The sequence below is a fragment of the Manis javanica genome, chromosome 6, assembly GCF_040802235.1.
Source record: "Manis javanica isolate MJ-LG chromosome 6, MJ_LKY, whole genome shotgun sequence".
In the NCBI taxonomy this organism is placed as follows: Eukaryota; Metazoa; Chordata; class Mammalia; order Pholidota; family Manidae; genus Manis; species Manis javanica.
In genome coordinates, this window is record NC_133161.1 from 46,365,105 (window position 1) to 46,391,025 (window position 25,921).

The window sequence follows — 25,921 nt, forward strand, 5'->3', positions numbered from 1 at the left end:
TACCTCTATATAATGAATGTAATTCAGTGACAGCAACAAAAACAATACCAGTTACAATGCTATGCATGAAAAGAATGTTATATCACAAGAATATTTTGTAGAAAAATGACATTTCATTTTGGAATTTTTTATTAGATTTTGGTGAAGAGAAAAGGTTAAGGTACTCCAGTCAAAAAGTAACCAAAGAAGCAAAATATGTAAAAGAATCTCAGTTTTTAGATGATATGTACTTGATCACTACTCATTCTACTCCCCATTTGCAGTTTATTAATTACATCCAAAATTATGTAACCTGCTAACATTGTAGGTTAATCAAGGATAACATTGAGTTCAAAGCTCAAGTAGAATATAGTTGTATTACTTTTTGGTATTAAAAAAAACACTTTTTACAGTGTTACTTCCAAGTAGTTTTGAATGAATTACTATTAAGAACTTCCAGTTATAAGAAATAGCCTTATTTGCATATAAGGAATGCACTGTTTTATGCATAATATGACCTATAATAATATAATATTATATTAACATAATGTAATAATAAAAACCCTTTTATTAACACCTGTGATGCTTCTGGCGCCACACAGAGCAGACTTATACAAGAAATAAAAATCATGCGGTTTGTCCTAGAAGGTACAGTCCAGTGACCTTTAGGACCATTAAGTCTACATGTAATCCATTTTATTTGCTGCTTAATAAATCTATTTTAATAAATAGCTTTCAAAAGGTAACTTCCACTCAACTCCAAAAGACTTTTCACACATTCTGAATTTGTGGGGTTTGCATTAACAAAATGTTCCTATAATATTTCCAAAACACTCTTTAGACTGAGAATGTAAAACACCTTGGCTGTGTGGTCTCTTCATTCTATCGCCTGCTTATATGACTTTAATACTTCTAACCTACTCTTTCACTTAACAATGTGTCATGAACATCTGTTGATATGTGCACAGAAGTCATCTCTATTTTAAAAGCTTTAGAGTATTACACCATATCAAAATTAATTCAGTCAACTTTCTATGATTAACCATTTATGTTGTTTTCAGGTTTCTTTTTTTGGCATGAAATACAATTGTGTAACAGTGACTTTGTGCTTTATCTCTTCCCAGAAAGGACCAGTTAAAAAAAAAATCCATGCAAACAATCAGGATGCTGTTTGTGGTCACATCATTATTCTGTTTTCTTAGATTGTACCAAGGATCCTCTCCCTAAGATGTATTGTTTTAAAGTAAATTTGGTTTCTTTGATGTTTGGAGTGTTATGAAACACACAGGTTCTGCTTGCAATCCTTATGAATCTGGGAAAAGACATTCTGCCTGTACAGAAAACAATAGCGTTCATCAAACTTACAACAAATGATCAGAAAATAAGGAGAATTCAAAATTTCCGTGAAATCTCATATTGCTATGAAGAAAAAATGTATTTCTAGAATCAATTACCATGTTACAAGCAGCACAGATAAAGCTTAAGAAAAGTTCAGAAAACTTCTTCCTTATTTAGAAATGACATGTGATCAATATAGGGACTTTTTAAAAGGATGAATGTTTTGTAGATGTCCAAATCACAAAATTATTGCTTAAAAAAATCAAGAAAGCAAAAAGAATAGTAAATGACTAAAACATTTCGCTAACTGCCTTCACTCTTTATCACATCCCACAGCATCTTGAAGGAATAACAGAGCTGCCTGCCTCAGCACTACACTTTCTGCTCATTTCCTATCATAGGAGAGATGTGATTTTTAAGTGACAGTCTCCATTGTCATTCACCTATGACTGCTAGATCAAGAGGATGACATTATCTAGAAATCTATGAAGTAAGAAGCATCCAAGACCCATTCCCTAGGGACTGTGTGCAAAAGCAGGTACAAGAAACAAGGGAAATGGACATTGGTCTTAATATATATATATATATTTTTTGAATCTGTCTCCTCAGCAAGGGCAACTAAACCAAAAATGAACAATTGGGACTACATCAACTAAAAAGCTTTTGTACAGCAAGAGACACCATCAACAAAATAAAAAGGCAAACTACTGAATAGGAGAAGATAATTGCAAATGACTTACTCAATAAAGGGTTAATATCCAAAATATATAAAGAACTCACACAACCCAACAACAGAAAAACAAACAATCCAATTAAAACTTGGGCAGAGGGCCTGAATAGACATTTTCCCAAAGAAGACTCACAGACGGTGAGTAGACACATGGAAAGATGCTCCACATCTCTAATCATCAGGGAATGCAAATCAAAACCACAATGAGATATCAGCTCACCCAATCAGAATGGCCACTGTCCAAAAGACAAGAAATAACAAGTGTTAATGAGGATGTGGGGAAAACGGAACCCTCCTGCACTGTTGGTGGGAATATAAACTGGTACAATCATTATGGAAAACAATATGGAGTTTCCTCAAAAATTTAAGAATAAAAATACCATACAGTCCAGTAATTCCACTTTTGGGTATTTAACCAAAGAAAATTAAAACCATAATTTGAAAAGATATATGCACCCTTCTGTTTACTGCAGCATTATTTGCAATAACCAAGATATGAAGACCTAACTGTCTATTGATAGATGAATGGATAAAGTGGTACATATATAGAGAGTATTACTCAGCCATAAAAAGAATGAAATCTTGCCATTTGTGCCAACATGCCTGGACCTAGAGGGTATTATGCTAAGTGAAATAAGTCAGAGAAAGACAAATACCATATATTTTACTTATATGTGGTATCTAAGAAACAGAGCAAATGAACAAACACCAAAAGAACCAGAAACAGACTCATAAATACAGGGAACAGCAATTTGAAAACAGAATAGAAACAGGTTAAGGAATTTGAAATTTTTTATGTGTTTAACAAGTTTTTTTTTTTTTTTTTAAAAAAAGGACTTTTTTGTATTTAAAAAAAAGGAAGTGGTAATGTTGAATTAGCATTCTGGTCATTGTGTACAGAAGGTTCTAGAAAGAACAGGAGTGCTTCTGAGTATTCCTTAGTGAACAGAGATTCTAATTCTGCTGTGGAATTTTCTTACTTCTTTTAAGTGTCCAGTCAGAGGCTGGCTTGAAACTCTTGGTCCTAGATGAAAATCCAGCCTCCGGGGGTGGGGAAGGAGGCAGAGTTCCCTTCGCCTTGCTGCTTTCTGTCTCTGTCATCTCCCACGGAACAGCTGCCTGGTATGCGAGGCCACGTTCAGCTTACTATCGTGAGCATTATGACTACAGCCCAGGGTTGCCTGAATAACATCTTCCTCTGTCGTATTTGGGTAGTTCCCTACTGTTTTTTTAACACAGATGAGGAAGGGTGAGCCTCTTAGAGGAAGTTATTGTTTCTTTCCTGAGATGCTCAGAAAGGACGATTAATGTGGGCCAGGGTGGGGCTGGGACCCTGTTGAAATCTTGGCAAGAGCCTGCTAGTGGACCCCACCTAAAAGCTGACAGAACACACGGTCCCGGTCCAAGCTGTTCCACAGATGCAAGCTGTTGCCTCCCAGTTCCAGCTGATCTGGCTCCATGGCTGAAATGGCATCTTTCCCTTAGGAACCTCCATTCCTGAAATTTCACTCAAGAGATATGCTGCTTGTGAGAACAGCGAATCGAAGAAGACAGCCTTTTACAACCAGGCCTTGGGTGACCTCAGATACAGGAGACATACCCATAATCTTTTCCTCTTTCCTGGGAGAGCAAGGCCCCTTTCTTGTTTGTGGTGCCCACTCAGTGCTTCCTGCAGAGCATGGTGACTGGTGAGGGGAGCTGGTGGCACTGCCCCGGGGTTATGTGGGGAAGGGCTGATGCAGACGGGCAGGGCTGCCGAGGTAGTTGTTATTTCACTGGGTTACTGTGGAGTGACAAGGACTCCTTGCATCCTAGCAGGCTGGCATCCATGGAACATATTTTTAACATGAATTGCAAAAGAAATAACAAAAATATGAAATGGCCAATTAGAGAGCCATTTCACAAAGCTCCTGCCTGATGACAAGTCCCTTGGTCAGTCTCGCCATTTGCTAATGGAGTGAAATCAGAGTCCATGAATGCAGGATGCATAATGGGCCAGGGATGAATGGGGGCAAGGAAAGAATAAATAAGGCTGAATTCCTGAATATACCTTACTGCATTCCTAATGTATTGGGTGAGTTCACCGCATTTTAGAAAGCTCTGGAGGGGTCCCCCTCAGTGTTTGGTGGAAGGTATGGGCCCATATAGTCACATAACAAATGATTCTAGCCTACTCTGCTATTTCTAAGACTAAAATATTCCCTGCCTAGTGTAAAACTCAATGCCCTTAGCAGATTTTTTTCCTCTTCCATATTAACCATGCTTAAAAACTTCAGCGACTCTTTCCCTGCAGTGCTGTGAAATACTACATTGTTCTCTAGGAGATTTTAAAAGCCTTCAAAGCAGGTAATCATGCTTCTGAGGTCACATAACTGATGAAGACCTAAGTCTCTATTAATCTCTGTGTGTGAGCATGCCTTTGGAGTTTATAGTAAAGATGAAAAATGGGATGAAAGTGTTTTTTCCATTATTTGACAGGCTAACACTTACATAGCTCCTTACTTAGAGGCTGGGCACAAGGAAGGCAACACTCTGATAGCTTCCATAGCTTCCACAAAAGACCATGGGAAGGGATATTATGACTTGCTGTACTGTTTTGTCTTTGACCTCCATGAAGGGAGATCAGTCCCAGAAGTGGAGTGGAAGCACACACACAAATAGGGGAGGACACAAAGGCACTTGGGTTTTTCTTTTATTTCCATATGTATGTGCTGGCAAGAGGACTTCTTAAGTCACATTAGAATTCTATTCCCCTTAGCATCACAGCAGACCACACCCCGCCTTCAGACCTCTGTGTTTTGACAAGTATTTCACTGCACAAACAAACTATCTCAAAACTTAGTGGCTGAAACCAACCATTTTATTTTGTTCACAGTTTTGTGGGTCAGGCATTCAGGAAGGGATTGGCTGGGCTGTTCATCTCCAACCCACATGAAATCATTTGTAGCTGATGGGGCTGAAGCCTTTCCAAGATGGTCTCTTCACTCATGGATCTGGTACCTCTGTCCTCCTTGGCCTCTCTCCTCCGCTGCCTTCTTTGCGCTCTCTCTCTCTCTCTCTCTCTCTCTCTCTCTCTCTCTCTCTCTCTGGCATCTCATCCTCCAGGGCATTTTCACAGTATAGCCTTTTCATAGCAGGACCTCAGGGTAGGAAAATGTCTTACATGGGGCTGGCTTCCAAGAGGCAAGAGGTGAAAGCAGCAAAGCCAGTGGAGGCCTAGGCCTGGAACAATCTGTGTTACTTCCACAGAATTCCCCTGGTGAAATCAATTACGGGGCCCAGCTGCATTCAAGGGCTGCAGACACAGACCTGCCACTTAGTGGGAGATGGCCAAGTCACCTTGGAGAAGCAGGTGGGGGTGGGAGGTACTGTGGTCACTTTGAGAAACTCTAATCCATCACAGTAAGAAACAGAAGTCTAAGTGCTATGCTGAAGAAAATTTTGTTGTTGTGAAGACATAACCTATAAAGCTTTCCTTTTCCACTCTGATATCCAGGGTTGCATTTCCCAATGCTCCAGTCTGTGAGCACTGGGCATCTCCATGCGGGTCACCTCCACTCCCCAGGCACCTGAAACCCACAGGCAGATCTGTCATGCCTTTTCTAGGGCTCCTGCACTGGGCTCCCCTGTTATGTCACTTGTCAGCCTGTTCCAGTGCTGCCTGTCTGTCCTCACTAAGAGACTGGGAGCTGAGGTGGGAGCTGTGTTTTATTTATCACCACAATTTTTAACTGGGCATTCTTTTATAACTTGAGCTCAGTTGAATGATGTTGATTGACTTAAGAAATAAATAAACGCCACCCTGATTCCAGGAGCTTGGCCCTGTAGGTTCATTGATGTTGCTGCAGATAAGAGAGTGTAAATAGAAATGCAATAATGGTCTGCCTAGCAAGAGTGTTTCATTCTGTAGGACAGGCACAGAGAAACTGTGTTTTGAGATATAGAGGTGGGCATGGAGGAGATTTTGAGAAGCAGAGGTAGGCATGAAGAAGTTATGAAAGCAGGGAGAGCCAGCTCTAGCTTCTTCATCACCCTTCTTACCAGATTAGCTCCTGCGGACAGCTCCCACGTGAATGTGGCTGTAGTTCAGGACGGACCCAAATGGGTTCCTTCTGTTACTCAGACCACTGGCTTCTGTGACTCCCCAAATCCTCTTGAGTTGATCTAGACTAAACATTTTCTGTTTCTGAAACACCTAGGAGACTTCAACATGATGATATATATGAACATGTGTATGTGCATGTGTATGTGAGAGAATGAGAGACAGAAAAATGGAGCAGGAACTGCTTAAAATATGACTTTGATAATATTATTGATAAACACTACAGCTTTGTTGTAGGGAAGTTAAATAATGGAATTACTCTAACCCTTCCCTAATCTAGGTCATATTATAGAGCCTTTTATTTATAAGATTTTTTCCAAATACATTTTACCAATAAAAGAAAAACCTAAGGATGAGGCCAGGAAGACTTTGTCCTTCTTGGAATTGGCAGTGAACCAAATCCACACCTTCTTCAATTGGTAATGCCGCTGATAAGAGAGAAGCTGAGGACTGGTGATTAGCAGCTAACTAGTCAATTTATTTCTAGAAAACAGGGTTTAATTAAACACTCTCTTTAACAGTTCTTACCAGTCAAAGGATTAGAACTGTTCTGGCTGCCAAGTACAACCTGTCAGCAGGAAATAATCTAGAAGAGAAATAATTTTCTTCACCTTAAGATAGGAGCAGGGAAAATATGGAAACCAATGTTTTTCATCTTACACTTAATAATTTGGAACTCCATAGTCAGCTCTCTGGTGTCTATTTTATTATTTTAGACTGGATGCCATTTTTGCCCAGAGGATTTTACTGTCATTTTTTGGTGTTTTAATCACATTTCTGCAGCTTATCACCTTTGAGATTTGCCTGCTGTCTAGAATGAAGAGTTTATGTGCTAAATTGAGGAAAATGCAGACAGAAGTTTGTGCTTGCTAGTTGGGAAACAGATCGGAATGCTCAGATAGCAAGGGTGAGCTGGCAGGCAGCTCGGAGCCAAAAGCCCCGCAGCCTGCGTCACGAGCGGGTCCGATCCAACAGGAGATTTAGGAAGTTCCTCCCGACTTCAGCAAATCTCACCTGCAAACCTGGTAAAAATTGTTAGCACAGTGGCCACCTACTAGGTAAGAGTCAGGAAATGGCTGATGTGGGAGAAAGCGACCTACCACATCAGAGAGATGACAGCACTGCCAGGGGAGCCCAGCGTGACTGCCTGAGGGAGCTGGCCGACGTCCCAGGGTAGAGAGCTGGGGCTCCTGGAGGAGTGGCCCCCAGCATAGGCAGTGCCTGTCACCAGGAACGGCCAGGAGCAGTGCTGTACCTCTCAACCCCCATGGGCTTTTCAGGGAGCTTGCAAGTTACCTGTTCTTCACATGACTATTTTACTAGTTGCCTGAAGAAGTTACATGAAAAAAAGTGAAGAACATAGTCTGCCCATCATTAGCAAAACGTTCTCTCATGTAGGTATCAGAGCCCTTAGGTAGGATTTTTTTTTTTTGGCTTAGTATTTTAATTTGTTTTAAATTGTATACAATGTTTTGTACTGAAGGTATTTGCTTTTTTTTTTATTAAGGTTTCACATGAGTATTCACCTATATTATCAAGTCCCCCCTACACCTCATTGCAGTCACTGTCCATCAGTGTAGTAAGATGCCACAGTCACTGCGTGTCTCCTCTGTGCTGCACTGACTTCCCCATGACCCCTCCCACACCGCATGTGCCAATCATAATACCCCTCAATCCCCTTCTCCCTCCCTCCCCACCCACTCTCCCCCAACCCACCCCTTTGGTAAGGAGTCTGTGAGTCTGTTGTTGTTTTGTTCCTTCAGTTTTGCTGTGTTCTTATACTCCATAAATGGGGGAAATCATTTGGAGCTTGTCTTTCTCTGCCTGACTTATTTCACTGAGCATAATACCCTTTAGCTCCATCCATGTTGTTGCAAATGGTAGGATTTGTTTTCTTTTTATGGCTGAATAATATTCCATTGTGTATATGTACCACCTCTTCTTTATCCATTCATCTACTGATGGACACTTAGGTTGCTTCCATATCTTGACTATTGTAAATAGTGCTGCGATAAATATAGGGGATCAGCCCTTAGGTAGAATTTTTATTTTGAGTTTGGGTCAACTGTGTGTGTGTGTGTGTGTGTGTGTGTGTGTGTGTATGAGAGAGAGATATTGTCTATTTCTGACATTATTATACAAGTCAATGGCATATATTCAAACATATTTCTGAGCTCTTTCTCAGTGCTAAACTGTGTGCTAAACCATATGTGATTCTAGAAATGAGTAAGCTACAACACTGATCCAATAGATGCCATAATTTAGTCAGAAAGTGACAAACACATATAAATATTGATATGAATGTGTTATGAGAGGATATGTGTATGTGAGGATATAATTAAAGCACCATGAAAGGAGATGGGTAGATGCATTTTAATTGGCAATACCTTGAGAAGGCTTTGTAGATAAACAAGGCAGCAGGCCTGGGCTCAGAGGATGAGTGAGCTTGGCAGGCTCACTCAGGGTAGCAGGGTCAGGGGAAGGATTCTTGCCCAAGGGAACTGTATGAACAGTCACTCAGGGAGAAGGCACAGGCTTTGTGTGGGGAAAGGCATCCCTGGGATGGTGGGAGCAGAGGGTGAGTATGGGAAGAGGATAAGAGGATGGAGACACATGGAAGGAAAGGGCAGTGTGGAGTGACACTGTAGAATAATATCTGAAAGTTATTAAACCTGGACTCTGCTTGGTACACAGTGAAGAGCCATTGAAGGTGTATGGGTTGGAGCAGGAGTGTGTGTGCAAGAGGGAGGTGGAAGGGGGAGAAGCAGGGAGGAAGGGAGAGGACATCTGTGCTTTAAAAAAGGGACAGTTTATGAATGGAAGCAGGAGAAGCCAGTACTGCAGTAACCCAGCTCAGAGATAATGAGATTCTACAAAAAGGAAGTGCAATGGCAGAGAAGTGGCCGATTCAAGTTTTACTGTGGAGGCAATATTGGCAGCGCTTGCTAACTAATTAGAACTGGGGTAGAGATGGTGGTGAAGGTGTAGGAAATAGGTATGGAGCTCCATAGCATTGTGCTGGCTTGAGACAGGGAATAAGCAGAAGGAACAAGTTTGCATATTCATGTATCCATTTATTGATTAACGCATGCAGCAAGTTGTTACTGAGTGTACGCAGGCAGTGAGCTGGAGACTGGGATACAACTGAGGACTGAGACAGATATGGAGCTCCATTGGGCCTGGGAATTGGGGCCAAGAAATCCTGAGAATAGGTAGGTTCTATGTTATGGACTTGGGAGATGTCCCTCTAGAAGCAGTCAGTGAATTCAGAGGCTTGAATATCTCATCAAGGAGGACGTTCATCAGTGGGAGAAGATCTCACAAAATGACCTGATCCTCTAATCCTCAAATTTTCATTTAGTGTGATGTATAGTACTTGTGCTGAGAAAAAGAACACTAAGAATGAGAGACTAATTGTTTCAGGTCTTCTTCCCAAGAGGAAGAAATACAGGAGTATTTGCATACAAGAAAATAAGTATACAAAGCATCTTTGCCCTGCAGTCAAAATCACCTGCTGTTGCTTTTTCCTTTGATTTTAATGCTATAGGTACAAATATTTAATCTTTCCTAAGTAAGGTCACCTAGATTCAGTGCCTCTTGAACCTAATAAAAATAATGAGACAATTAAATTAGAGAATCCCTTCTCAAGGTGGGTCCGGGGTGTCTGGGCTCTGAGCTTGCAGCAGTCCCCACCTTTGCACTCTCTCCTTGCACATCAGCACTGCAGCCATCGCTGGATTGTTTTCCTGTCCTTGGAAATTGGCCTGATCAGGTTCACTAATGGTTGGACTTCTCTTGGTATTTGCTTACATAACACTATCAGGACACACGTCTTAAATATTTTATCAGGTTTAAAGGATCATGTTCATAATGTGGCATTATGTGGCCCGCAGAGCAGAGTTGGAGGGAGGAGGAAGGTTTGTGGCTGGTCCTAAGTGACGTAACTTTAATACACATTCTGACATAAAAAATTTCATTAACTTGATAACAAGACTGCAGGTATTAAGATGTTGGCTTTCCCTATCTCGTAAAGACAGCTATTAAAGCATCGCACACTTTACTTAAGTGCATCTTCTTTAGCCAGTATAATCGACTCCTGAACATAAAAATCACAGAGTTCTGACCTGTGTCTGTGCTGTCCAGGGTTCTGGAGAACCGGGCATGGGCTGATTGCATGATTTGGCTGTTTGCATACCAAAATGGAGCTCAAATGCTTCTTATGGTAAGTGAACTCTTGGAAGCAGAGTGGAAATTTATCCATTAGCTGAAAGAGCTGAATGCACTATATGATGCAGAAGAGCCACTCTATTTGATTATTAAGTGTTTTGTCATCTGAAACTATAAGTTAACAAGAATAAAATGAAATGACCCAGGAGCAGAATGTTTTTTTTAAATCTTCAGAGAGAAGCAACACCTGAGAAATTGCCAAATTCCTTTTAGATCTTTTCTAGGCTGCTGGCTGGTTATAAAACAGTGTCTGCTTTGAAAACCATCTCAAGTAAATGAATATATTAATGTTTATGACCAAAATCACCCTAGAAAACAGGTATTTCTACCTGACTCTTTAAATGATGGAATTCCTCCTCAAGTTCTGCCTTTCACTAACCTGGATCTAAGGATGACAGTCACAATCCTAGTTGGCAATACTACCTGTGAGGATTTTTTTCTGAAAGCTTCTTGGCTCCCTGGGCATGGTCTGTCTTCCTGATGGGTCACTCTGTTCTTAAATTTAATCAGTAACTTTTCATTTTGAGTGGGTGTCAGAATCTCCTGGAGGGCTTATTAAGACACAGATCGCTGGGCCTCCCTCCCAGGATTTCTGGTTCAAAAATTCTAAGGTGCCGCCATGCATTTCTTACAGGCTCCCAGATGCTGCTGCTAGTCCCAGCACTGCACCTTGAGAACCACTGAAATTGGTGATTTCTAAGATACCTTGACTCTAAACAGGCCCATGAACTTAACGGAGGCTTTTCTCTCATGATAACTGACCAACTTAAAATAATAAAACCTTTTCCAATTTCCTACTAATCAGAAAACTACCTGAGCTCGACTAGGAATTAGATTTTTCACAAGTACATCTGTGTGGAGTAAGTGGCAGAGTATTTGTGACAACATGAGTGGACCTTAGGAACTTATGCTAAGTGAGTTAAGTCAGACAGAGAAAGACAAACAGCATGATATAACTTACATGTAGAATCTAAAAAGCCAAACTCCTAAAGCCAGGGGCTGGGGGCTTGGGGAGTGGGAGAGAGATTGCCTAAGGGTAGAGGTTTGCCGTTGGTAGCTGGGTAAGTCGGGACATCCAATGCACAGTATAGTGATTGTACATGCCAATATGGTGCTGTAATCATCCAGCTTGCTACAGGACCACAGCTCAATTATTCCCACCACGAATAAATGATAATTACACGATGACCTAGAGGTATTAACGTGGCTACAATGGCCCTCATATTACAATATGTATCAAATCAATATGTTGTCCACTTAAACTTATATATGTTATAAATCAAATGTATTTCAATAAAAATAAAGAATAAAGAAAAAGCATGGTAGTGGTGATGTAACATTAAATGTTGGATTCTATTCCCAACAAAAAGGCTAATTCCTATTTATGAGTTTTGTTTATCAACAGGATGAGTTTGCTGCTTTAGAAAAAAATTAAAGTAGGCATTCAATATGGATAATCTTTCCCCTTGATGAAGACTGGAGACAAGTGTTGGGTGGGGAATATGAGAGGAGAACAAGGCTGAGTTAGAATAAGCAGTGGAGGCTGTGTGTTTATGAGTGAAAGAAACCTGTACCCGCACCACTGAACAAAGGTGGTCTTCTTAGACCCTTTGGTTCCTTTCCTATCACTTTCTGTCATGACCAAGGTCTCCAAACCAAGGCCACCTAATGGAGAAAGTCTACGTAAAGTACTTTTAGACTTTTAACTGCTTATCAGTGACTCAGGGTTCTTTCTAAAATGCAGATTCTGGTTTATTAAGTCTGGGGTGGGCCCCAAGATTCTGCATTTCTAACCAGCCAGCGTAGCTGGTCCGTGATCACCACAGCTGGCTGCATAGGGCATAAGAGCAGGCATGCAGGGTGAAGTCTTAAAGCAGCACATTGTTTCTCCTGATTTTTCTTCGTATCTTACAGCCATGCCATCAAATGCCTGGTTGGCTTGCATAACTATTGACACATACTATCCAAGGGAGTTAAGTTTCTGTTCCTTTAAGTGATCCTGATACTGCCTAGTTCATATCTGCAAATGGTTTAGCAAATACTTCCTTTACCATTTTTCACATCTAAGATAGACATCATTTTCCTGTGCTAAATTGTTAGTCTGACTTCATTTTGAAATGAACCTTATTAACTGATTTCTGAGTTTTGAAGTCAATTCTAATTGTCTGGACTTTCTCCTTGATTCTGGGCCAAAAGATACCATAGGAGGAAGCAATTGGTCATCCCCATGGCTGTCTTTGAGTCACCAGTAGCCCCCCAGCCTAGGGAATGGATGATATCTGGTCATTTTTTTTTTTTTACGTATAATGCCAGCTTTTTTCATCTGAACAATTTCAACCCTTTTCGGTGCCTGATATATATCCAGTTCCAGTAAACTATGGTTCATTACAGCTAGATGAATGTTTATTGAGCACCTTATATATTTAAGGCACTCAGAAAGATACCAGTCTAATTTCTCAGGTTGTTTATAACCCAGGAGAAAAACGTGGAAGAAAGGGGAATTAGTTCAAGTACAGACTGAAATAGTATGTCTGTGGAGCAGTGAACCAGCAAGTAAGGGAACACTTGCCTGTGTAATGACGATGGCCTTGCACGAATCAAGATTATTGGGTAAGGTTGCTTCCTCCTGATGTTGCAGAATCCCTTCAACTCTTAGTTAGGAGTTCAGCATCCATGTTAGGCAAAAACAGATCCAGCTAATTTCATGGATCTGCAACTTTCATGAACTTTTCCTCCAGTCAACATATTCATTAATTATATTTTGTAGCTAGTACAGGAGAAGTTCAGGTTTCTTAGTCTGAAGCTACTTCCTCACTTGAAAAATGAACATTTCCTAAGCACTGTGCTAACCTTCATTTACTGCCTTATAGACACCTCATGAGATGTATACTATTATCCTGATTTTACAGACACAGTAACTGAGGCCTTGAGAGGCTAATTTGCCAGGTTAAACAGCCGGTAACAGAACCAGCAGCACTCAGGCCTGGAAATGCTGACTTCAAGTCCATTGCACTGGCTCATGGGATTTGTGCACTTAAAAATATGTTCCCTACTACTTTGTTCATTTACAATTTTTTAAAATTGTCCCTGATGAATTTGCTCCATACTTTACTGTTCAGAAGGGCTTTAAAATTGTTTTAAAAATAAATAAAATGAAGTGACTTTGGGGGATTGGTTTTGGAAACTTTAACTTAAATCTAAACAGTTTAATCTCTTACTAGTTAATGCTATTTTGATTTAGTCAAGAAGTGGCCCAGACACAACTGAGTATGTATTATCATCCCATCATTAATGTTTAATGCATAATGTTTAGATTTAGAGACTATTTTTAGAGCAACCTGACCTCCTAGTCCAAGTGCCTGGGATTTGAGAGGCAGGCTGCTTACCAAGACACACAAATCGGGCCATATAACTGGGACAATATCAGAAGATTTTCATTTTCATTTGAATGAACTAGAGAATCAGTGTGTAAGTATTTTTAACTTACCTTGAGGCCTAGTTAAATGCCATCTTCTCTCCCTTTCTTGTTTTATTTTAAAAGGGAATTTATCTGTTTGCTCTTAGGGACTCAGTTTGGAGGACAATAATATCTTCAATTCCTAGGAACAATAAAATAGGAAACCAATAGTGCCAATAGGAAAAACAAAATAAACATTTGCCTAGAAATCAGGAGACATGGTGTCCAGTTTCAACTGGGTGACCTTAAGTGAGTCATTTAGCCATACTGGGCCTGATTCCTTACTGTAAAATGAGAGCATTGAACTAGCTGTTCTCTGAAGGTTTCTTCCAGTTCCAAGTCCTATTTTGCTATTATTGTTTATTCCTATTAGACAAAAGTGTGAAAGTGAATCTTCCTTCTGCATTAATCGAACTAGTTAACTGCTATGCTATGAGGAGAAAAAGAAAAATCCAAGTGCGTTAACTAAACAGAAGTTTACTTCTTGCGTGTACAAACTCCACCATGGCTGCTTCTGATCAGTCAGCAGCCCTGGGCACCTGTCCTACATGCAGTGACTCAGGGACTCAGGTGACTTTCAAATGGAGCTCCTTCATCCTCCAGGACCTTGGAATCCCATGCAAGGTCCTTGTCAAGGGAGTGAAGAGAGAGTTGGGAGGATCTGGCAGATGTTTTCAGGGCCAGAGCACACTCCCTGGGCCATCACGTGGCACATGGCTCCACCCAGCTACAGCGCTATTGGGCAGAGGTCCCTAGGTAGGCATCACAGAAACGATTTCCATTTCCCTCTGGGTACGTTTATACTGACAAAGACCATAAGTCAGGACCAGAAATCTTTGTTTGTTTAAGGTCATATAGGAAATTCATAGGCAATTTGGTATTAAAATGAAGAACTGTTCGTTCTCACTCCAGGTTGTTCTATTCTCTTTTAAACTTTTGCTCTAGTCTTTGTAGCAATTCTCATCGCTTTCTTGGAGGCTTGTTGATAAGAACTGCCCTGTTTCCTGGTCACAAAGGCTTCTTTAGATAGTTACGAGAGTACCTAGAGGGAGTTTTTGGACAAGAGCATTTCCTAACCTCACCCTGGGGATATTATGTCAACATCCTTACAAACGCAAATGCGCTGGAACCACCTATGGAGATTATAAGAAAAATCCAGGAATGATTTTTCTTGGAAAGTGTAAGTATAATCAGTCAGTCTAAAGTAAGAGAGTAGGAAATTGTAAAACATTACAAATGAAAATCTCACTCTTGTTGATGGTTAATTTTTATATTTTGGATATTATAGCCTATGAGCTGAGCCATAATATCCAAAAAATTTCTTAGCTTTGTAATTTTACTTTTACCTAATCCATAATGAATATTCTATTTGTTTCGACTCCAAGCTTTCAGTGAAACAAGAATTAATTAACCATTCACTCCTTCAATAAACACTTGTTAACATCTACTCTATGCCCCACTTTGTGTTAATCTCCTCACTGTATTTTTTTTTCTCTTAGTATGTTCTAAGGGTAAATGACTAGATTTCAGTGAGGTTGCTTTAGAAATAACAACTATTCCCCTTTAGTAATCATTCTCCTCACTCCCTTTTTGAAATTCCTGCCCACCCCCTTAAGGAGGAGCTTTCAATACATGTAACTCTGCTTGCTCAGACATGCGTGACTCCATTTGGACAGATTCTCTCTCCTGGGAATCTGGACTAGGAAGGAGGAGACTGAGTCTGTGTCGGGTGTTTGAACTAGAAGACTGTAGATATGCTGGAGGCTGCAACTCTCATTTTGGAGCAGAAATGATGGGCCCACATAGAAGCAATTAAGTGAATATACAAACCAGTTGAGAGGGAAGGAGAGAGAAAGCAGACATGGAGCAAAATGAGAAACCAGATGGCCAGAGACAGAGACAAGCCAGCTTAGCTATTTACTGACTTTCCAGAGTTGTGATAGTTGCTACAGCATCTGGTTGGTCTCCACGAGCTACACCCCTCTTACAACCTTAGAAGAAATCCACCATAACTCAGGCCTACCTGGCAGGGTTTCTCTTCCTTTTAAGCAAAAGAATTCTTAACTAGGAATTGAGTCAATTAAGATCAAAGTCAGTAGGCAAATTTAAATAGAGAGTGTTCCATTTAAGGTAACTTGTAGGTAATAATAGTAGAGAAAGGAATTATCGTGTGAATGGAATATAATCATGTTTAGATATTCAGAAAAATTTTTTTTTTTTGCTGTAAGAATATTGAGGAATTAGAATGTGTTGTGAACATAAGCTCTTCCTTTTTTATTCCTTTAAAGGAACCTATAGGCAGACCTTTTTCTGAGAAAGTGCAAATGACTTATGGGAGACATTTTATAGCCCATTGGGTCTATATTAGCACCACGCTCTAACCAACTGAGCTAACTGGCTACTTCTTGGGTCTATATTACAGTAACACTGGTTGGGTCTATATGGTAGAAATACCAGTTTCAAGAGACTAGGAAGTTGCTAAAAATTGCTGTGATTCAGCCTCCAAATGGTACAAAGAAATATGATGTGAGTGAAGACACCGCATCTGACAACAGTAAGATAAAACTTAGTGGTTCATGACTTAATTTCCAGATTTAAATATAACCATTTTCAATAATCATAAAAGTAACAATAGTGACATTTTTCTAGGTCTACTATTTAAAAGACTGTTTTTCAGATGTTATAATTTATCCATCTTCTCAACCATTTTGAAAACTATCTAAAGTTGCCAAAAAGAAGGAGTTTCTAAAGTGTGCAAGTCTAAACCCAGACTCTATATTTAAAACTCAGTACATTTTTCTCCTTTGTGGCCTCATTTTCATGCTTTTTTTGATAAAGTCGGCATTACTACCGGGGGAACAGGTCTCACAAAGTGTCTTGTTTTCAATTAGAAACAAGGGGGCCGTCAGGCTCCAGAATTTTATGATTTCATAATGAAGATACTTAGGTTCCAAATCATAATGAAGATACTTAGTTCCATACCTTTTTGCTTAAGAAAGAAGACAGAAAGGAATTATTTTTTAAAAAAAACTATTTTTTTTGGATAAGAAAATATGTAATACAAATTAAAATGTGATCCAGTAACCAAACAATAACTCACCACAATAGCAAGTTCAAGATAAAAAGACATGAAGCTCCAGAGACACATACAGATGAAAGGTAGGATGGATACTAGAGTTGTCTATTTTCAAAGTACAAATATGGGATCATAACAATTTTTTTAGCCAAAAGTAATGGCTTTGAATTGCAAATGAGTGTGGAATGGGCATTGGAAAGACTCCCTTGGGAACTATGAGTGTAGTGAGTGGCCTAGATGTAAATGGAACAGATGGGATTGCCATTAGAACAGCAATCATCCCTCCCACCCCAAATTGTTGTTTCTGTTCCAGTTTCACATATCCTGTCCCACTGTCAGGTGATGTGTCAGATGACATGTCCTGGTACTTGGTTTTAAAATATGACTGTTAGAGCCACAAGATGAAGTGGATGAGTTGGAGTGTTCTTAGAACAAGAAAGAAGACAGAAAGGAAACAACAGATCATCCACTGCACAAATATTTATTGTGTGCCCATTGTGTATCCACTCTTCTAAAACTAGGGACACAAGGGTGAACAAAATAGAAAATGGCCTTGCTCTTGTGGAGCTTACATTCTAGTTTGGGAAGACAGACAATAAAACGTAACAACTAAATATAAATTATGTTGGATGGTGGTAAATGCAATAGAAAATCTAGTCTGAGCAAAGCAAATGAGAATGAAGAATGAGAGTGATATCATTTTAAATAGGATGGTCAGGAAAGGCTTAACTGATAGGAAGACAGCTGAGGAAGTGAGCTATGCGGACATCTGGGGAAAGAATATTCTGGGTAGAGGGAATGAAGAGCACATGAAAATGTTCTCATGTGGCTGGTGTGAGGGATGTCGGAGGAACCTCAAAGATATTAATGGAGCTGGAGAGGTGTGAGAGGGAAGGAAAATGGTAGGAAATGAGCTCAGGGAATCAGCGGGTTGGGGAGGCAGTTCATGTAGAGCCTTTATAGAACTTGGTAGTAAGTATTTGGCTTTTGCCCTGAATGAGGGGAAAAGTCCTCCTAGTTTGGAGCAGGGGAGGGACATGGTCTGACCACCATCTTCAAAGCCTCCCTCTGGCGACCAGTTAGAAGAGTATTGGAATAGTCCAGGTGGGAGATGCTGGTGGTCTGGACAGACCTGCAACAGTAAAGTTGGCGATAAATTAGGGTTGGAATATGGCCATGCTGATGGATCAGACACTGAGTATAAGAGGAAAAGAAGCATGACTAAAAAAATAATAAAAGAGATGGGAATGTAAGCGAGTTCAACCATTGTGGAAAGCAATATGGAGGTTCCTCAAAAAACTAAAAATAGAAATACCATTTAACCCGGGAATCTTACTCCTTGGAATTTACCCAAAGAATACAACTTCTCAGACTCAAAAGGACGTATACACCCCTATGTTTATCACAGCACTATTTACAATAGCCAAGATATGGAAGCAACCTAAGTGTCCATCAGTAGGTGAGTGGATAAAGGAGAGGTGGTACAGATACACAATGGAATACTATTCAGCCATAAGAAAGAAACAAATCCTACCATTTGCAACAACATGGATGGAGCTGGAGGACATTATGCTCAGTGAAATAAGCCAGGCAGAGAAAGACAAGTGTCAAATGATTTCCCTCATTTGTGGAGTATAAAACGAAGCAAAACTGAAGGAACAAAATAGCAGCAGACTCACAGACTCCAAGAAGGGACTAGTGGTTACCAAGGGGAGGGGTGTGGGAGGGCAGGTGGGGAGGGAGGGAGAAGGGGACTGAATGGTATTATGTTTAGTACACATGGTGTGGGGGATCATGGATAGAACAGTGTAGCACAGAGAAGGCAAACAGTGACTCTGTGGCATCTTACTACACTGATGGACAGTGACTGCATTGGGGTATGGGTGGGGACTTGATAATATGGGTAAATGTAGTAGCCACATTTTTTTTTCATGTGAAAACTTTATAAGAGTGTATATCAATAATACCTTAATAAAAAATTAAAAGATAATAGTAAGAAGAAAAGAATAAAGAAGAGAAAGGAAAGCAGGGGGATAACTAGAAGAGCACACACACAAAGGGCTGTGGCCACCCTTAGGACTTCTCTGGAGGTCAAGCAAAGAACTCCAGGATTTGATTGCCTGAGAGCCAGCATGTGATTCTTGGTTCTTAGGCATAACTTGGAACATGAATTTATGCTGCCTGCATTTCTTGGCTGTTAAAATCTACTGACCCCAAAGTGGAGTTCAGTTGTGTGGCTAACCCACAGTGAATGTGTTAGACTAGTGGCCTCAGTTGAGCAGTTGAATGGAAGATGCAGTAGGAGTGTAGTGATGGTTGGGGAGGGAGAAAATCTCACCTCCTTTTGTCCCTAGAGACAGTGACCCTGAAAGAGTAAACCCTAGCACGAATGAGAAGGCATGTGCAGAATAGATGTCATTATCCCCAAACCCAAATTCATCATACAAAGGTTACATACATTATTTGCATTTGAGTGCTTTATTATATTGGAATTGCAGTGATATCAACATTTGTACAAATGCACAAAATCTTGTCTCTTCTTGCAGAAAGAGATGTAAAAATCTGACCTAGTTGAACAGTCTTAATGAACTCATTGTCCATTGATAACAATAAATGTGTTCACAATGCAACAAAAAGCTTAACATAAAATTAAACATATTAAATGCTGCAGCAAGTATTTACATGTATGTACCCCCAATTATTTTTCTCCTTCCAATAAGGAAGGTGGTTGCTTTACAAATAGACAGACAAACACAAATGCTTTGCTGTTTACAATTACAAACAACCCCCATGTCCAGAAGTTAAAGTGACAGCACCTTTTTTGGGACTTCCTTAGTTAACACTTACTTTGCACAATGCTAAATTTTTTTCTTTTAGTTCTGTTTTTGGACAATATTTATATTCCAATTGTCCTAGAACATTGTGTTTGAACTGAGCCCCTTTTCTGGGCATTTCTAGAAGATCCCAAACCTCATGTCCTCTTCAGAGAGAACATTTCAAGCTTATCTTTTCTCCAAGACAAACCTCAAAGGCAGAACTCCTCTATGAGGCAGGTGTGATTTAGCAGAACTCAGAAGGAAAGAGGGTGGGTAGGTCTTCTTATGTACTGGCTGGCTGGTTGGGAAGGGTCCTTTCTTGGAAACACCCTCCACTTCAGCCATGCTGATACCTTTCATCATCTCCTGCAGTGTCTAAAGCACTTGTACTCTAAAGGAGCAAACTAGAATCTCATGAGCTTATTGCACATAAGATTTTAATGATGATTTTAAAGCTAATTTATTCAGGTTCCACATTCTCAGTCCTGAGGCTAAAATGATTCTGTTTAAAAAAAACTCCTACAAAGTTCTATAATATGAAACTCAGTGTAAGAAAATCTTGATGACTTCAGAAGAGCTTTCTAAATCCTGGCTTCTAATAAGCTATATATTGTAAGTTGGTCTATATAACAGTTGATAATTATTGATTCTCCTCTGATCATAAGCTTGGAAAGGTATCAGAATACCACTTCAGAGTACTAATCTTTCAACAAATGCTGGCAATCTGGCCTTACCCGCCTCTTCAACTTGTGGTTAAATAGTTTTTTTTAAAAAATAGACAATTTATAAGGAAAAAAATATATAAACATTCTTTAAGCAATTTGGCTATAAGCACTACATCACTGAAAAACTCCAGAAGGAATAGTAAAATATTTTGAATGGACATCCACTTTTTCATTTTCACAACAAGCTGGGACATTTTTCTTCCTTTCTTTTCATTTATCTGTTTTGGTATTGGTTTTTACTTGTAAGTTTATTGCTTCCGTGTCTTCTTGTCTTTTCTTAGATTATAATTGTGAAATAGAGGTGCTGTCCCTAATTATGGTACAAGGCAACATTGTAGTTTTGAGACCAAGGACTGAAATATATAGGGCCCCTGCCAGTCGTTTCAGCAGCCTCAGCAAGACAATGGTAGGGCCACAGCCTAACGTGCACCACACGCACAAGAGTAAGTCTCCTGGCTCATTCAGGACACTTTGGTTTGGAGGATGAGACAGAAAAATCTTAAGGGTAGCTTAGCTGCTGCTTCACATCTGTTGCATAATATACCATTTCAAAAAACATGCTATGAATAAAGAGATAAAGAATATAAACTGGCTCTTCTTGGTATTCTCGAAGCAGGCTTCATCTAGGCTGATGCGAGAAACACATATTCGCTATGCTACCAATGAACGCTTGCAAATGTACCTGGTGCAAATATTCTGTATTTTAAATGATGCAGCTCAGAGCCTTAGAGAAAGGGTGGGGAAGTGCCACAGTGGGGAGTGAAGCCAAGTTTGAGGACAGGGAGGAAGGGCGAAAGAGAACAGGAGAAATAGAAAAGGATCAAAAAAGCTAAAGTGCAATTTTAAAATATAAATTATTTTAAAAGCAGAAGAGAGATTCTAAACTGCTATGGTTCGCATAGGCACAGTTTCATTCAAATTCAAATGTGTTGTTTCCTTTTCCTTCTCAGATATACTGCATAATGGAACTTGAATGGCTTAAAGCTACTGCACATTGTTTGGGCAGGGACAAAAAGGGCACTGAGGAAGGCTAATAGTGCAAGGCATTCTAGGCAAGTGGGGTGGCGGGGAGAGAAGCAGAGAGGAAGTGGGTTCACACTTTTCTAAGAAAGCTGTTCCAGTTACAGTTACTAATTCCCTTTAGCTGAGCTCTGCTTCCTAAAAGAAAGAGTTTACTTTAAAATTAAAAGAGAAAAAAATGTTTTTAAAAACCGTTCAGAACATAGATTAAAAAATAACTCACAGATCAATACAAATCCTTGAAATTTCTATGCACAGAGATCTAAGCAAACATTTCCACCGAATGATGGAAAATAGCCATTTGAAACCCTGAAAAAATGAAGATACAATTAGAGTAGTTTATTAGGAACTAACACTTTAAAAACAAGTAGATCCTACAGAAGAATACTGTTCAAATGGAATGTTTAAAAATAACATTTATTAATAAATATTTTATAAAATTCTAAATTAATAGATTCCTGTTCAAATTTTGCTTTGGTCCTTGAAATCCACTGTATATACACATACATACATATATATTTTCTTAGATGGTTTTTATTAACCAGAAAGAAGCATATTCTATCCTAACTGGATGGCTAGTTTTATAGCAGTTACTGATGCTTAAAACCCCCCAGCCAAAGGCTGGTCTTTTACCCCAGGTGGTTTAAGATTTTAGTGATAAACTCAACTAACACACTAAAGTTCACTTACCTAACAGGCACCAACCCCCTGAACATTCACCATTGCCACCCCTCTATTTGGAGCATGTGCTGCATTTGATTTCATTGACTGGATAGGCTCCGAAGAGCATTTGCTCTAAGTCACCCTGAGTATAACAATGCGTGCGGTGACAGAGCACAAACCGCTTGTCTCCCACAGGCCCTATTAAGACTGTGACTTGCATACGTTGCCACGGAGGTAGGAGAGAGTTGAGTGGGAGTGGACAGGGAAAACATCCAACCTAACACTGGGTTTTCAAATGAGTACATTCATCCATGGCTGGGATTTTCATGATACCCATCCCCACATCATATGTGGAGAAATGTCTTAAAAGGAAAAACAAGATGTGGATGCCTCCGTGCAGTTGAGGATTCACCTGGTAGAGACACTCTCAGATGTACCTAAGTTGTTAACTCCCATTGCATAGGCAGGGGAGGCCCAGGAGAAGCTTCCAGGTAGGCGAGCAGTGACTTCAAAGCCAGTTCCTACCAATTAAAAAACCACATGGGCGAGGCAGTACACCAGGGCCCTGGCCTCCTCATGGTGTGCTCTGAAGGTCGTTACAACTGATCTGTGAAAATACGGATGGGTGAGCTGGTAATTGAGTGGGAGAAGAAAATGGGATAGAGAGATGTTTTCCCAGATTGGTAAGAAGGGGGGATTTTTCAGGCCGACTGAGTATTCCGTGGTCTGGCGAAGGCTGGGCCTTCAAGTGAAATACTTAATATTGATAAGCCTACTGGCAGGTCTGACCACTGAGCCTTTCTGTTCAGGACTTCAAGAGGCTCTGACAGCTAGCTGGCTTCTCCCACCTTCTGTATTTTCACAGCGCTAATGAACATCCCTGAAGGCCTGGAGTACAACAAGAAGACAGTTTATTCTAATTATATGTTGAGGCCCATTTGCTAACGTGTGTGGTTGGTTTGCCTGCTTAGCATAAAAAACAGACATAATTGAGCTATATATAATGCACATCAGTCAAACTGTCAAGTTGCTGAATTAAGAAAACTCCGACAAGTTCTTAGCTACAGAGGCTTTCAGTTTAACAACTAAATATTTCAATCAAGAGGTGGAACAGAAAGTAAACCATAATTTTAGTGACAGCCCACTCCCTGGACACTTTGATATTACCACTGGATTTTTAAAAAAATCCATTTCATTAAGTGCTATGCATGCAGTAAAGGAAGAGAAGTTTTTGTTTACTTAAAGTAAAAAGTAAAATAAAATAAATTTTAAAAACCAAACATTTCAATGAGCTCTTTTTCCTTTTTAGGGAGACATGCAGATGGTCCTAAGAAGGAGTTCTGAAACAATCAATTTTGTTGTCAAAATAGATAAGAATGTTAACTACTTTTTTTAGCTAACTCTTAAATATTTCTTAGGAAGCCAGTTAGTTTAAACCAGTCGGCTATATTACTTCTGAGATTCAAAATAAAACAAAACAACTATGTATTCAGTATTTAAAATACCTAAATGATATGTTTGTCTAAAATATAATAGAAAATCCTTTTCATTTGCATTTTTTCTCTTTTTTTTTGTTTTTTTGTTTTTGCTTTTGTTTCACTTTTTAGACTATATATCCAGTCATGAGTTTCACTGGACACTCAGAACTTTCTTTTGAAAGCACTGCATATGTGAAAAGATTGTTGATAAATATTGATTTAAAAAGTAAGTTATTAGATAAAACCGAAACTAGTTATAAAAATCATGCTTCATGACCCTATTTTCTTTTGTTCTCCAAAATAGATTCTTACACTATAGTGAGAAACAAAACAAAACAAAACACGTCCTTCCCTTTTCTGAACTCTTATAAAAAGCTACACCTTTTGTAAAATACAATTCTTTTAAATCCCATGCACACACTCACACACACATATACACACTTGTGTTAGGAGGTCAAGCATTCAAATGGAGATGAAACACCAGCACCTGTCTAGACGGCTAGAGAGAAACATCAGCCCCTGTTATTTGTGAGATGCTATATTAAAACATTAGCACAGTAGAATGGCTTGTTTCAAGGAGGCACAACTGTGGTTTGGGACTATCTGCTTTTTATAATGGGCAAGTCCTTGAAAGTCGTTGAAAATATAAATCAGAGATGTGAAGAGTGGAGTGGCTATATCCATGGGATTCTTTCAGCAGCCAGAAAGTGCTTTAACTGTTGTGGGATGGCTGAAAGCAGCCCTATGGAAACATTAGGTTTTCTTTCTCTCTTTGTTCCCCGCCAGTAGTTTGTCTACTTTACCCACCAGAACAGCAAAGCTGGTTCCATTGACTTAAGGAAAAAAAAGTCTTAGGCTATTAGCAATGTAATCTGTGTAGTGAATAGAGCCCTTCTGAATTATTATATAGTACACAGACTTTCAACGTTATAGACAGGCCATATAAAACCAGTTGTAATTCGAGGGTGTGATGTTATAGCCCCGCATCATAATTTGGACTTTCACAATCGAGGCTTACAAAGTTCCCTTCCCTGGTGTCTCCACAGCTGGCATTCAACAGTGCTTCACCTATGGCTAAGCCACCTTTTATTTGCTCTGATTATTAAAAACCTTAAATCAGGCACATTAAACATCTCCCAGTTACTATTTTGTAAAAAGCAAGAGTTGAATGAACTCCAGCTGTGGGTCATGGGTGAGGGAAGCCATGGCTAGATCCGCATTTTTGAGGTTTGCTTTCTTTCCTTTAAACATTATTTTCTTCTTTACATGCAATGCTAAAGGGGGAGGAAATAAAATGGACAAAGTAAAAATGAAGACTCAACAGGGAGCCCAGGAAAAAGTGGAAATGGAGAGGAAAATTGGGCATTCAAGGAAGTGGGCCAAGCAGAGGAGGAAAGGTGGTGAGATGCTTGATGGTTTTATTTGGACATCAGTGGATCTTATAATTTTTTTATAGTTAAGAGAAAAACAGTTATGGAAAAGGCTTTGTGTTTATCTGGGGTTCTGGTGACATCACAGCACAAACTCAACCCCATGTCATGATGTCCTCAGACTCATCACCCAGTTACTTTGTGTCTGTTTACTTGGCATCTAGGTATGCCTCATTCGGGCTAAAAGCTGCGGTTTAACAAGAGTCAATACTTCAGGCAAACATTGGACTGATAAGAATGAAACTATGACTATATACAGAAAGAGTTCAGTTTATAAACAAGTAATTGGTACCAGGAAATTGGAGAAAAGCACCAAAGCATTTCCCAAACTGATAGATATTAATTGCATAACTCCCTTCTTTCTTATATAACTAAGTATAAAAGACAACATTTCCATAATAACTGTAAAAATGAAAGCCAGTCTTTGAAGGGCTGAGGAGTCTTCCAGGTCTGAGTTAATTCTAAAAATGCCCTTAAAAGAAAGGACGCGTGATAGACGACAGCGCTTCTTGGAGGCAAGGTCTGAGCCGTGGATTTTAAAGAATGGGATTCAGGTCTGTTCTGTGGGTGGTGAGCTGGCTGAGGGTGGAGCTTCCTACTACCTCGCTCCCTGCCGAGGAAGTGGTGACGGTGTTGTGCTGGATGACCTGCTGCTGAGAGCAAGCTGGGACAGGGCTGGCAGGAGGGCTACTCTCTGGACCTAGGAAAAAACACACACGCACACAGATAGAGCTTTCTTGGGCGGACTTGCGGACTACTCAGAAAAATATCACTAAATGTTTACTAGAAATAGAAGCATTTCACGCATTTTCTCCTGGAGGTTAATTTCAAAACTTTAAACTGTAGTCACAAAGCTATGCCTTCCCAGTTTATAGCTACA

General features: G+C 39.7%; 1 protein-coding gene across 4 annotated transcripts in view; it reads right to left on the reverse strand.

The window, feature by feature from the left end:
• Positions 1-19,359: 19,359 nt before the first annotated feature.
• Positions 19,360-25,921, reverse strand: part of CREB5 (cAMP responsive element binding protein 5) — a 381,416-nt gene continuing 374,854 nt past the window's right edge. For 3 of the 4 annotated variants that reach the window (XM_037027440.2, XM_073238663.1, XM_073238664.1), the window contains one exon: positions 19,360-25,741. In XM_037027440.2, coding sequence (XP_036883335.1) covers positions 25,578-25,741 — 164 coding nt within the window. In that variant the 3' untranslated portion in view covers positions 19,360-25,577. The remainder of the gene's footprint in view (positions 25,742-25,921) is intronic. The other variant, XM_073238665.1, reaches the window with a different exon arrangement.